Source organism: Desmodus rotundus, chromosome 12 (assembly GCF_022682495.2).
Source record: "Desmodus rotundus isolate HL8 chromosome 12, HLdesRot8A.1, whole genome shotgun sequence".
Taxonomy (NCBI): domain Eukaryota; kingdom Metazoa; phylum Chordata; class Mammalia; order Chiroptera; family Phyllostomidae; genus Desmodus; species Desmodus rotundus.
The window spans coordinates 80,344,887-80,358,271 of NC_071398.1; the positions used below are offsets into that span (position 1 = coordinate 80,344,887).

Here is a 13,385-nt window from a genome sequence, read left to right on the forward strand (position 1 = left end):
TAGCAGAGGATGGTTTCGATCCATCGACCTCTGGGTTATGGGCCCAGCACGCTTCCGCTGCGCCACTCTGCTCCTAGTCGTTAAAGTGTTCTTCTGATTCCTAGAGAACATTTTCTGCTTGGTCGCTGTCCTGACTTTTTACACAGTGCCATCTAGTGTCTAGTAAAGAAAATGATCATTTTCGGGGTAAACCAATAGGCACACGCGGAGGGTAAGGCGGGAGCCAATGGCAACAGAGTTTGTTGGGATACGCCGGCAAGCGTCCTCTCCGGGTGTCGGCTCCTCGGAGAAGAGGGGCGGTTGGTGTGCTTTCCATTGTTCGGGATTTAGGGCGCCATGAGGTAAGGGCTCTGGGTGCTCTGGGAAGATTTAGGGTATTTGGCCCGAAACTTTGGGAAGGTGGGCGGAAGGGAGTCGGAGGACCTGAAAGGACCACGTGTCTGGGGGTGCCCTAAAACCTGAGAACCCGAGGCCGCGAAGGCGGGGAAACCTGGGCCTGGGATGGCAGTGGGGCTCAGGCGTGGGGTGGCGGGTTCAGCAACTCTGTTTCTGAGGGGCTTAGGCGGGGGGATGTCCTCAGGTCCCAGGAGGAGCACCCCTCTTGCTCCCCATATAGCCTGAGAAGGCTTAAACGTGCCTCATTCATCCTCTGCCAACTACGTTAATAAATCAGTAATTAGTCTCTGAAGTGTTAGGGTTGGCGTGTCCTGGGATTATGGGTATTTCTTATAGGGGCTCAGTGTTTGAGCCCCGTCATAGTTTGGTGTGGGCTGTGATTAAATCATCCAGAACAAGGAGGTAAAGGGGTGAGGCTGGGCTGTTGGAATGGAGAGAAGTGTAAGTGGGAATGGGGATACTTGGCTTCCAAAGGGAAGTTCAGAGCGATGGAAGTAGGCAAACTTGAAATGGTGTGGCCAGTATGGAGAGATTTCTTTAACGAGGTCAAAACAAGTTAGTCTGTTTATGCACCTACAGGGGCGACAGAGGCCGAGGTCGTGGTGGGCGCTTTGGTTCCAGAGGAGGCCCAGGAGGAGGGTGAGTGCCAGCTGTTAGCATCTCTGCGCTGGTTAGTTTCCATTTCAGTCATCTAGATAGGAGCCTGGAGTGGACTAATGCTCCCTGCTTTTGTGAGATCCCGCTGTGATTTAGAAACCAGAAGCTCTCCTGCTACATGAATGTGGCTGAATTGTGCTGAGTCACTTGGTATCTGTGGTTAATAACTCACTGTTTCTCGTGTTTTAGGTTCAGGCCCTTTGTGCCACATATCCCATTTGATTTCTACTTGGTGAGTACCATGGCCCCTGTTCACTCGTGGACATAGCAATGGAGCCTGGCCACTTGTCACGTGTAGTTTCCAGGAGCTCAGCAGTAGGAAAAGGAATTAGTGTGTAGAGTTGGGGTTTTGAGTCAGCTGAGTTGCTTTACCTGCAAAAACAGTGTAAGCAGGGTGGGTAAGCTACTTTGAACATCTTAAGGAATAGAAACAAGTGTGAAATATTCCATATTTTCTTTTGTAGCAACAAAAAACAATTTCTCCTATATATAATTTAAAAAATATATTTTATTCATTTATTTTTATAGAGAGGGAAGAGAGGGAGAAAGAGGGACAGAAACATTGATCTATTGCCTTTCATACGTGCCTGGACCAGGGACAGAACCTGAACCTGTGCACGTGCCCTCGCTTTGTGGAACGATGCCCAGCCAACTGAGCCACACTGGTCAGGGCACCTATATATTATTTTTTATAAATAACAGTCGTTTGCTTCTGGTTTAGTGTGAAATGGCCTTCCCCCGGGTCAAGCCAGCACCTGATGAAACTTCCTTCAGTGAGGCCTTGCTGAAGAGAAATCAGGACCTTGCTCCTAATTCTGCTGAACAGGTATATCCTTTTGGCTTTCTTCCTGCGATTTCTCAAAGACAGCTAGAGAAGTGAGTAACTACTGGTGAGGTTACGGTTATCAGGGCCTAAACTCCACAGTTTTATATTAGCTCCGCCCCCCCCCCCTTTGTTCATAGGGGGTGTGTTCTAAGACCCCCACTGGATGCTGACACTGCGGATAGTACCAAACCCTGTGTGTACTGCTTTTTTCTCTATACATGCACAACTCTGATAATGTTTAATTTATAAACCAGACACAATATGAGCTTAACAGCAATAACTATAATTAATAAAGTGGAACACTGATAACAGTATACTGTAATAAAAGTTATAGTGCCTACACGATGAAATGAAGGGAGGTATATGATGGAGGCAGGCGCTGTGATATAGGCTTAGGCTGCTTACTGTAAGGGTTACTTGAACCCAAGCACTATGACACCTTAACAGTTGATCTGATAACCAAGAGGGCTTTGGGCAGGTAGCATATACAGCGTGCATATGCTGGCCAGAGGGATGCTTCATGTCCTGACGGGGGTGGTACACAATTTAAAACTTACGAATTGTTAATTTCTGGAATTTTCCATATAAAATTTTTCAACTGTAGTTGACTGGGTAACTGAAACCATGGCTAGGGGGGACTACTCTAATTGTTCTCCTTGTTTCTCATTGTGGGTGGAGGGACAGTGCTAGATCACACATATTTTCGTTTTTATTACTGCGGAATCTGTCTTTGAGATCAAAAAGTTGATTTTTTTTAGTTCAAGGCTAGACAGTTCAGAGTGTTTGCAAAGAACGGTGTCGGTATTGATTCAGTTTGTACGGAAGGGATTAGGGGGAAATAAAACTGAGAAATTGCTTACAATTTTTCACCTTAGGTTATTTTTATTCCTGCTGTTTTTCAGGCCTCTATCCTTTCTCTGGTGACAAAAATAAACAATGTGATCGACAATTTGATTGTGGCTCCAGGAACATTTGAAGTGGTGAGTTTTTGATGATTTAGCCCTAGAAAAGGGCAGCCTTAGTAGGATGGGAGTTTCATTGGCTCCTTTGTGGTACTGATTTTGGAGACAAGACCTGAATCATTGTTATCAGCTAGGCGTGGTGTATCAGGCTTTTCTGTGGTTTTGGGATATGATTTGCCCTCTGCAACTTCCAAATCTGAGTAACAAGCTATGTTCAAACTCTAAGAGGACTAGGCAGTCTTTTGCCTTTTTTCTGAAATCCTTTTTCCAACAGCAAATTGAAGAAGTCCGACAGGTCGGATCATACAAAAAGGGAACGATGACAACGGGACACAACGTGGCTGACCTGGTGGTGATCCTAAAGATTCTGCCAACATGTGAGTGTACTTCTTTCTGGCCATGGGAACAGAACACAGCAGTTGGAGTTGAGGCACATTTTGCCAGCACCAATGTTGACCTTTGTAGTCTCCCTGACTTTCTTCATTCTGTTCTTGCATTCCTTTCTCTGTTTTGTTGGGGGGTCTTGTCATATAGGCCCATGTCTTGCAAGTCTGTGTCTGGGTTCATTTTTGTTAGCATAATCCAAGGAATCATAAGTCATGCGAAAGCCAGTTGTCCTGCCACCACCAAAATAGGTTCTGAATACAAATACAAAGATGACATCTGGTGTGGGGTCTTATACATCTTGGCTAGTTTCTCCAGATTTTCTCCTGTAGGTCCTGTTGTTGCCTTCTCAGGGTGAGGGATGTCAATGATCAGTTGTTTCCACTGAAGTAGTCTGTTGGTCTGAACTTCCTGGTCACAATAGTTCCTGTGTTGTTCACGATGGTGGACAATCTTCAAATAGCCAGGGAGGAAAAAAGCAGAAAATTTACTTTTTTAATGTGTGGGGGTAATAAGGGACAAACTGTGGGGTATGTGTCTGAAAGAAGGTATGGCAATCTAGCCGGGTAGCTCATTTGGTTAGGGTGTTGTCCCTGAGACACCAAGTTTGCGGGTTCCATCCCTGGTTGGGCACAAACAAGAATCAACCAATGAGCCCAGGCTGGTGTGGCTCAGTGGATTGAGCACCAGTCTGGGAATGGAAAGGTCACTGGTTCAATTCCTAGTCAGTGCATGTGCCTGGGTTGCCGGCCAGGTCCTCAGTTGGGGACATGTGGGAGGCAACTGATGGATGTGTCTCTCACACATTGATGTTTCTCTCCCTGTCTTTCTCCCTCCCTTCCTCAGTAAAATAAAAAACAAACAAGAATCAGCCAATGAATGCATAAATAAGTGGAACAGCAAATGTTTCTTTCCCCCCTTCCTCTATCCCTTTCTCTCTCTCAAAATCAATAAATAATTAAAAAAATATATATATGGCCAGTTACTATAGGGCAGTGTTATTAAAATGGGAGTGATTTTGCCCCCCAGGGGACATTTGGCAGTGTCTGGAGATATGTTTGGGCTACTGGCATCAAGTGGGATGCAGGATGGACCCTACCCCTCAACTTCCAAAGAATTATCCAGCCCAAAATAGCATTAGGGCTACCCTCCTGTAGAAAAAGGTTGTTGGACGGAGTAAGTGTCCTGTGCCCTGAGTCTTCTAATTTCTCTGTCCAGCTATTAGCTTCCCTATTGTAAAAGTGTTTTTTTTCTATTGCTTACTCTTACTCCAGCCTTGAACTTGGGACAGAAGTCAGAGTACTTAGTAGAGAATTGTAATATTTATTATCTCCTTTTCTCTCATTCTAGTGGAAGCTGTTGCTGCCCTAGGGAACAAAGTCGTGGAAAGCCTAAGAGCACAGGATCCTTCTGAAGGTTTGAGTTTGTTGCCGAGCATATATTTAGTGATCATAGGAGCCAGGTCTGTAATTCTAACAAGTACATAGCTAACAAAGTGTGGTCAGGCCAGAAGGAAGAGTGAATGAAGAATTTTATGTTGGGGGAGTTTTGGCAGAGATCTCCAGTGTTCAAAATCCAGATGATCTCCCTTACTTTTAAAACTCTGTATTGTAAATTCTCATTTTGAACTTCTGCTGCTTTTAAGAATCTATTTATCCCCTCACCCTGGATATATCTTTGATCATCTAATGCAAATGTGAGAGTTAGAGCTTTTACTTTTTTTTAAATTATTTTTCCCTCTACCACTCTCCCCCTTTCCTCTTATACCTCCACCCTCCCTACCCCCACCCACGTTTTCTTTTCTTTCAGTTTTGACCATGCTGACCAATGAAACTGGCTTTGAGATCAGTTCTTCTGATGCTACAGTGAAGATTCTCATTACAACAGTGCCACCCAATCTCCGAAAACTGGATCCAGAACTCCATTGTTAGTACTTTTATTCCATTGCTGGGAAATTTGGGGGAAATTCAAAACATAGTATAAAGTTGCCGTTGAGTTTACTTAATTTGTTGCTATTCCACATGAAACCATCTAGGACCTAAGTTTACTCTCAAAATTTGCTACCTCCATCTGTATTGTGGAGACGGGTTTGCTAGTGAAATTGTCAAAGATCGGATGGCCAGAAAAGCAATTTGAGGACTTAAGAAAAAGAACCAAGGAAATGTTTATAGAGGTGGGTTAGGCTTTCAGAGAAGACTGTGGACCTTGTATGCTTGTAGATTTGATCTAGGGGACTAGTAGCGAGTTTCAGGTAAGTGATTTGCTGATCTGAGGAACATGGAGTGGTATAAGGAATTAAATTATCCTGTCCTCTTTCCAAGTTACTGAACTATGGCAATGGGATTGAATTGCTTGCTTAATAACAGAAATGTTTCATCTTGGCCTGTTCCGCTTCTAGTGGATATCAAGGTGTTGCAGAGTGCCTTAGCAGCCATCCGACATGCCCGCTGGTTTGAGGAAAATGCTTCTCAGTCCACGTGAGTCCCTCCCTCGGTATTAAGGTAACCTGACCCTTCTAAGTATAGTGAATAGCAGGATACCCCTGTACTTCATCTGACAACGTTTCTGGCTCCCAATTTTCTGTTTGGATTTTGAATTTTACCTTCAGTAAGCAAATTTAAATTGAGGAAAAAAAGAGAATGCATAGTTCTGGAAATAGCTTCAGCTGTATACCTCAGGTGTGGAAGTACATGGTCATACTACTTTTAATCCCTGGGTTCCTCTTACCTTCAGAGTTAAAGTTCTCATCAGACTTCTGAAGGACCTGAGGATTCGTTTTCCTGGCTTTGAGCCCCTCACCCCTTGGATCCTTGACCTCCTCGTAAGTAAAGAAGGGCAGCTGGAGTTTCTTCCTGGTCATTCCTATTTAACAGTAGTTACTCTGATGTCTACCAGCATCTGAAATTTGGTGAAGCTTAAAAGAAACCTCAATGGTGGACAACTAACCCAATAAAGATTCAGTGTTTGCCTGGCTGGTATGACTCGGTTGGTTGGAGTGTTGTCCCGTGCACTGAAGGGTTGGGGTTTGATTCCTGGTTGGGGCATATGCCTAGGTTGCAGGTTTGGACCCTGGTTGGGGCACATACAAGAGGCATGTGATTTATGTTTCTTTCATCAAATATGTATTAAAAAAAAAAAAAGATTCAGTGCTTATTATTACTACTTTACAGAGATTTTTAGAGCATTAAATAAATACTTATTACTGCCCCTTTGTCTTTTTTATTATGCTGTCATTTCATTAACATGATAATGGAGAGAACATACCAGATGAGCAGTCACTTCAGAATCACTTCTGAACATGAAAATTTTGCCTAGGCCTTAATAACCAGTTTTCCTCATAATGGCTTATGGTTTTAGTTTGTTTGAAGATAGCTAGCTATTTTTTATGGTATACTTACCAGATTCATTGTTTCCCAGGGGCACTATGCCGTGATGAACAACCCCACCAGACAGCCTTTGGCCCTAAACGTGGCATACAGGTAGAGCATGCTTCTCTGGGTTTGGGGCTGGATGTAAACCGTCTCGATGTTTTAATACCTCCCTGTGTTTCAGGCGTTGCTTGCAGATTCTGGCTGCAGGACTGTTCCTGCCAGGGTCAATGGGTATCACAGATCCCTGTGAGAGTGGCAACTTCAGAGTACACACAGTCATGACTCTGGAACAGCAGGTATTAGGACAGCTCTTAAATGGTCTGTTCTTGAATATCCTTGGGTTGGAAGGCAAAGGGAATGTGGTTTTTAGGGGTCAAGGATTTGGGGGTTCTCATACTTTGGTCTTGAAATTAAAAAGTTGCCTTTATCTCTACTTTCATGAGAATGTTAGTCATATAAAGGTACTTCGATTCTCCTTGTTTATCTGCCTTCACTTTGTTCTCTTTCAGGACATGGTCTGCTACACAGCTCAGACTCTGGTCCGAATCCTCTCACATGGTGGCTTTAGGAAGATCCTTGGCCAGGAGGGTGATGCCAGCTGTGAGTGACCACTGGGCCAGGGGTTCCTTGGAGTATTCTGTGTTCTACAAAGCAGCTCTACACTACTCAGATATCTTAACATTTCCTCTGTGTAGATCATGACTTCTGTGTTGGGCTACTTGTCTGAAACCACCTTTTTTACTCTCCTAGATCTTGCTTCTGAAATATCTACCTGGGATGGGGTGATAGTGACACCTTCAGAAAAGGCTTATGAGAAGCCACCAGAGAAGAAGGAAGGAGAGGAAGAGGAGGAGAATACAGAAGAACCACCTCAAGGAGAGGAGGAGGAAAGCATGGAGACTCAGGAGTGACCGACCGTCCCTTATCTTCACCCTTTGTTACCCAGAGGGAAGACTGGAGCTGAATTAAGCTAACTGCTACTGGGCTTTACATGGTGGCATTTCTGAGGGAATGGGGAGACAGAAAGGGAAATAAACATAAACTCTATGGAAGGAAGTGTCATCCCACTTAGTTCTTACATTGACGTAATAGAAGTCTCCCATCTGTAGTGAAGCAGGATTATAACTTTTCATAATACTGTACAATCCCCAGCTCCTGGAAACCTCTCAACCAGTACTTTGTTGTTGAAATGTCAACTGTTCATGCCTCGAATTTTTTTTTCTAAGAAAAATGATTAAAGTACTTCCTAGTAGGGCTCTTGGTCTTGTTTTTCTGTGGTATCTGGCCACTTTTTTGCTTTCTTTTTCTTTCTATAGTTTTCACTGAAAATGCTACTCAAGTCCCTGGCTGGTGTGGCTCAGTGGATTGAGTGCTGGCCTGGGAACCAAAAGGTTGCTGGTTTGATTCCCAGTCAGGGCACTTGCCTGGGTTGTGGGCCAGGCCCCCATCTGGGGGCGTGCGAGGCAACCAACCCATGTATCACACTGCTGTTTCTCTCCTCCCCTCCCTTCTGTAAAAATAATAAATAGAATCTAAAAAAAGAAAACCCTAAAGTATTTTCATTGTGAACACTAGATCACAACAATTTGTATTTGGATTGAATTGAAGTACAAAGACTTGGAACTTTTCCATGTACCAGAGTAAATTAGAATACTGTTTGAGCATTTATTAAACGGTTTTAGCAACACTGCTACTGCATTCAAGCTAGTGAAATCCACAAGAGGGTAGCTAGGTCATTCACATTGACTTTGCCTGCCCTCCAAATCCTCAGTATAAATAGAAAAATGAGAAGTCATAGGCAGAGCACATGCTGCCCAAGCAGCCAACCACCAGTCATGTAACAGGAAGCCCCTCCCTGGTTAACTAGGCTTGAGGGTAAAGGTGGGCCTGAATTATGTACCTTTAAAAAAAGTCAAATGTAGCCTTAGCCTCTGTGGCTTGGAGTAGAGACCAAAAGGTTATGGATTGGATTCCAGGTCAGGTCACGTACCCAAGTTAGGAGTTTGATCCCCGGTTGGCGCACATTCTCTAAAAGCAATGAAAACAATGTCCTCAGGTGAGGGTAAAAAAAAAAAAATCAAATGTAGAAGTCTTAGCTCATTCTTGGAAGGAAGCAAGAGCTGTAATAAATCCTCGGGATCCTGAGTTCTGTATGTAGGCTTCTTTGGACTCCCACTTAAATGGGTAGGTGCTTCAAACACAAATGACAGGACTGTCCTTATTATGTCCTAGGATATCCTGGAGGAAATGAGGCAGTTGGAAAATAGTACTTGTGCTATCCTGAGGCCATGGGACCATCTTTTGGCCTATTACTTGCTTGGGGAGCCAGGGGGGTAAACTCCTGAATCCAGCATTGCCCTCCTTCGAGCTGTTTCCTTGGCAACACTGTGGTTGAGTCGCCTCAGCCGTTCCTACAAGACAAGATTTGGAGTCACTTTAGCAACACCTCTGTGGAAGGCTTTAGAGTCCACTGTCATCCAGGCACTGGAAAGTATCAGATTTGCTCCATCTCAATGTAGGTCCTCTAAGGTACACAAGAATGTAAATGACAGCAACTGGGTTTTGAGAACAAACATTTCTATCACGACAGACACTAATTTAGTTGACAACTCTCCTTCCCTAATTGAAAAATTACAGTTTTTGCCCTAGCTGGTGTGGTTCAGTAGACTGAACACCAGCATGCGAATCAAAGAGTTGCCGGTTTGATTCCCAGTCAGGACACATGCCTGGGTTGAGGGCCAGGTCCCCAGCGGGGGGCATGAGAGAGGCAACCGCACATTGATGTTTCTCTTCCCCCTCTTTCTCCCTCCCTCTCTCTTCCCCTGTCTCTAAAAATAAATACAATCTTTAAAAAAAAGAAAAGTTATGTCTTTCATTGTGTTGGAGACTTTGAGACATCCCTTAAAAATTGGAGCCATATCCTGAAAACTTAGAAAGCAGAGCAAAGATTCACTATTGGTAGGAACTTCTTTTACCTGGGCATTCTGTAGAATGTTGTTGACCAAGACAACTCGTCGCCGGGCATTAAGTAGCTTCTTCACGTAGGGGTCAAGATCCAGGGCCACTTTCTGATCCTCATTGATACGGCACAGTTCTGAGTGGAAGTAACGTGCAACTAACACCTACTGGCTCATTTCTTGTTCTTAGGCAAAACAGGCTAGTAAATGGGATGGAAAACATTCTTGCGCCCACATGGGCCACAGTCACTAGAAACTTAAGGAATCTGTTGGCAGGCTTGCTGTGCTGCAAGGAAGTGACAGTAAACCCAGCCCAGAGGGCGGCAAAACATATGGTTCTGAAAGTGAGCTGGAGAATTCCGGATACACAGGGATGCTTACTCACCAGTAGCTAGGTTGTCAATTTGTTCCCGCAGCTCTACCTGGCTCTCTCTGCAAAGTAGTACAAGGCCTACAGGGTCAATCAATGGAATTCAAGAAACCCATTCCCCTACGTGTTTCCCAACTGCAGAGGGAAGGCAGCCTCACACCCTACTACTTCCCACCCCACCGAGGCCGTTCCGCCCTCCTCCAGCTTCCGAAATTTATTCTTACTCTCTTCGGAACCTTGGCGGAAACCCATCTTGTCTCCGCCCTTTCTTGGCCCCGCCCCTACAAAGCCAAATCGAAAGGCCCCGCCGCAACCTCCCCTCTGCGGCACCTGACGGCGTGAACGTGAGAGTCGAGCTGCTGCACAGCCGGTCGCAGGAACTCGAGGAGCCCTTCGGCGAAAAGGTCGCGGCCCGCGGGCCCGGCCACCGGGGTCCCCGCCCTGGACACAGCAGCGGAACCAGCCCCCGCCATCTCGAATTGCCCTTTCGCCGGAATCTGCCGCGAGGGCCGCCGGGAACTGAAGCCCAGCTGAAATGGCCGCGAGGGGGCGCCCGGGAAATGCCGGCTCCCACCCAGCCTCCGGGATTTCTGGGAAATGGAGTCTGGCGCCCGCAGGGAGGCGAGAAGGGCCGGGTCTTAAAGCTCTCGGTAGTTGTAGTTCTTCATAAGCCTCGAAGGGGCGGATAGTTTTTAAATCTCCAGACTTAAGGAGCTAGGGGAAGGAATGATTTTGGGAGGGGTGGGTACTTTTTGTTTTCTCCAAAGGTAAAAAATAAATTCTTCTATCCCTAATTGTCCATAGCCTTGCTATGCTAACTTTGTGAGAAAACCAGAATACATTCATAGTATAGTTTTATATTTCTAAATTTATGAGTATATTTTAATGGCACTAAAATATGTACAAAACCGTGTATGAATATTATTCGCCCTTAAAAAGGAATGAAATTCTACTACCTGCTACCATATAGGTCAACCTCGCAGACATTGTGCTAGGTGAAATAAGCCAGACACAAAAGGACAGATATTTTATGATTCCATTTATATGCAGTGCATACAGCAGTCAAACTCATGGAGATAACATGTTTATCTCCGTATCAGAACAGTGTTGCCAAGGGCTGTGGAGAAGGGAGAATGGGGAGTTACTGTTTGATGGGTACAGTCTCAGTGTGGGGTGAGTAGTAGTGACCGTTGTACAATAATGTAATTTACTTAATACTATTGAACTGTACACTTAAAAATGATTAAAGTGGTACATTTTATGTTATGCATATTTTGTTACAGTAAAAAAAGAAAGAAAGAAAGAAAGAAAGTAGCCCCGGCAGGGTGACTCGGCTAGTTGGAGCGTCCTCCTGTGCAACCCATGCACCAGAGGGTGGCGGCTTTGGTTCCCTGTCAGGCCACATACTTGGGTTGCTGAATCGACCCCCAGTCTGGGGGGTAGGGGTGCAGGAGACGGTTGAATGATCCCATCCTCTCTTTCTAAGGTCAGTAAACATGTCCTTGGGTGAGGATTAAAAAATACATAAATAATTAAAATTTAAAAAATAAAACTTGCATGTGTTTCCATATTTTCATTGTTCTTCCTTCCAAAAGTTTCCTAAGTTTTGTCTCATTTTTATGGCTTTTCAGAAAAGTTACATCTCTTACAATCTTGTTGATTTTTCTCTGTCCCAGTGGCTCGCAGTTCTGTGGGCCATTGGATGAGATGTGCCTGTAGAGATGCATGGACATCAGGGGTTCAGCCTTGAGTTCATTCTCAGGAGTAAAGGAGGAGATGTTTAAATCACTCTGAGAGAATGCTGGTCAGCAGCTGTACACCTGAGACCCTAACTGGTCATTTTAAAGCTTTGTACACTTTTTGTTTGTCTCCCATTTCCCTGCATTTTTCTCTCGTGATTAGAGGTGAAATTCTCATGAGAGGCTTGGGACTTATTTTGGGAGTAAGTAGTAAGGACGTGAGTAACTAGGGCAATTGCAGCCTACTTCAGTCAGGCCTTTGGAAGGGGAAGCCCAGGAGGTGGGAAAAAGTGGTGACATTGTTGAAAAGGAAAGAGAAGAGGACCAAGTCCTTCAGGCCTGAGAGAGAACAAAGACTGGCCTGGACTGGGAGAGAAAGTTGAGGGCCTAGTATCTAGACACAAAGCCCCTGTATTATGCCGCAATTCTTTCTTTCAGGTACCTCTTTGAAGTAGTGTTGCCAAATTTAGAAAATAACAAACAAAAAAACCTTGGGACAGTAGGTGAATTTGAATTTTAGATAAACAACAAATAATTTTTAGTATAAGTTACCCTACTTCAAAGGCTGGTTCTCTGAGGAAAATTACTTTGGTTTTTTTTTTAAGCTTTCCTTTCCACTCCTGTTCTTATCACCTTGAGTTAGCTGTTATCTCTCAGGAAGGCATTGCAACACCCTCCTGATTGATCTTGCCTCTAGTCTTTCTATTCTCCGGTCACTCTGCATTCTAAAATACCAGTCAGATGACATAATAACCTTGCTCTGAGAAAGTAAGTCCTGAAAGGGACTTTTAGAGTCCTTGTTTCCTGGGTTCCTTGGACACCTCTGTGAGGAAGACTGGACAAGGGTCTTACAGAAACCCCGAAGTCTGGTAACAGGTTGAAGGCCAGTGCTGGTTCAATTATTCATTGTCTAAACACTTATCAAATTCCAGGCATCATGACACAAGGTATTCATATTCAGCACAAAACCCCCCTCCTCCCCGTTTGCACCCATATCACATTGCAGTGGCCTTCCAGTCCTTGGCTTTTCCATAGAGGCTGAAGGAGATGTAGGTCATAAGAACTCCCCCTCTCTTCTGTCTCCCATCTTCCCAGCCCCTGGGTGGTGCTTACATTTACCCCCTCAGTGCTGGTGACTTCAAGGTGGGTTTTGGGGTAGGTCCATGAGGAAACTTTGTAGGAACAGCTGTTCTGGCTCATGCAGTACAGCCACACAGCGCCCTCTGCCTAGGCTAGCTGCACCCCTGTACCCAATGTGGACCATGGATGGGGCAAAGGGTTAGTAGTCAGGGTTATCAGAGGGTCCTTCTTGTGGTGGTGTGCACAGATACTGGCATCTGGTGATGGCTTTAACTGGGGAGAGGGACCTGAGAGTTAGACTTCTTCGGGCCTGCTAAGTCCAGGTAAGGGACAGGGATTTCCTGGTCTACCCTGCTTTCTGGGAGGTCAGAACTTTGTTTAGGGAGCCCAACAATGCTTCAGAGGCAGAGTGGAAGGGGGCAGCAGTAATGGTAGGAACAGAGACGACAGAGACGGGGTAGGATGGGCAGTCAGGAGGCCTGAGACTCCAGCTGTTTTATTAACTGGTGCTCCTGGAGAGCTGCCATCTCACCTCCCCCATGGGTGAGTTCTCTGGTCAAACCAATATCAGGTCAGACTCTAGTACTCCTGCTTATCACGGAGGAGAGGCTGAAGGTGGGGTCCTGGCATTGGCAGCACTGGG

At 45.1% G+C, this 13,385-nt stretch overlaps 2 protein-coding genes and 1 non-coding gene across 3 annotated transcripts; 1 reads left to right on the forward strand and 2 right to left on the reverse strand.

The window, feature by feature from the left end:
- TRNAM-CAU (transfer RNA methionine (anticodon CAU)) lies at positions 1–72 on the reverse strand. The gene has a single exon. It is a non-coding gene; the product is annotated as a tRNA-Met (tRNA).
- Positions 73–219: 147 nt separating this feature from the next.
- On the forward strand, positions 220–7,850 carry ILF2 (interleukin enhancer binding factor 2). The gene is made up of 14 exons (XM_024573124.4): positions 220–341; positions 976–1,035; positions 1,243–1,285; positions 1,775–1,879; positions 2,782–2,859; positions 3,116–3,218; positions 4,576–4,641; positions 5,035–5,151; positions 5,624–5,702; positions 5,959–6,046; positions 6,643–6,704; positions 6,778–6,892; positions 7,106–7,196; positions 7,347–7,850. The coding sequence occupies exons 1-14, from the start codon at positions 337–339 to the stop codon at positions 7,505–7,507; spliced, it is 1,173 nt and encodes a 390-aa protein (XP_024428892.1). The 5' UTR covers positions 220–336; the 3' UTR covers positions 7,508–7,850.
- A 397-nt stretch (positions 7,851–8,247) lies between these two features.
- Positions 8,248–10,456, reverse strand: SNAPIN (SNAP associated protein). Its single transcript, XM_024573134.4, has 4 exons — positions 10,254–10,456; positions 9,939–9,985; positions 9,572–9,690; positions 8,248–9,007 (listed from the first exon to the last, which is right to left on the reverse strand). Exons 1-4 carry the CDS (start codon positions 10,394–10,396, stop codon positions 8,906–8,908), a joined length of 411 nt encoding a protein of 136 aa, XP_024428902.1. The 5' UTR covers positions 10,397–10,456; the 3' UTR covers positions 8,248–8,905.
- Positions 10,457–13,385: the final 2,929 nt, after the last annotated feature.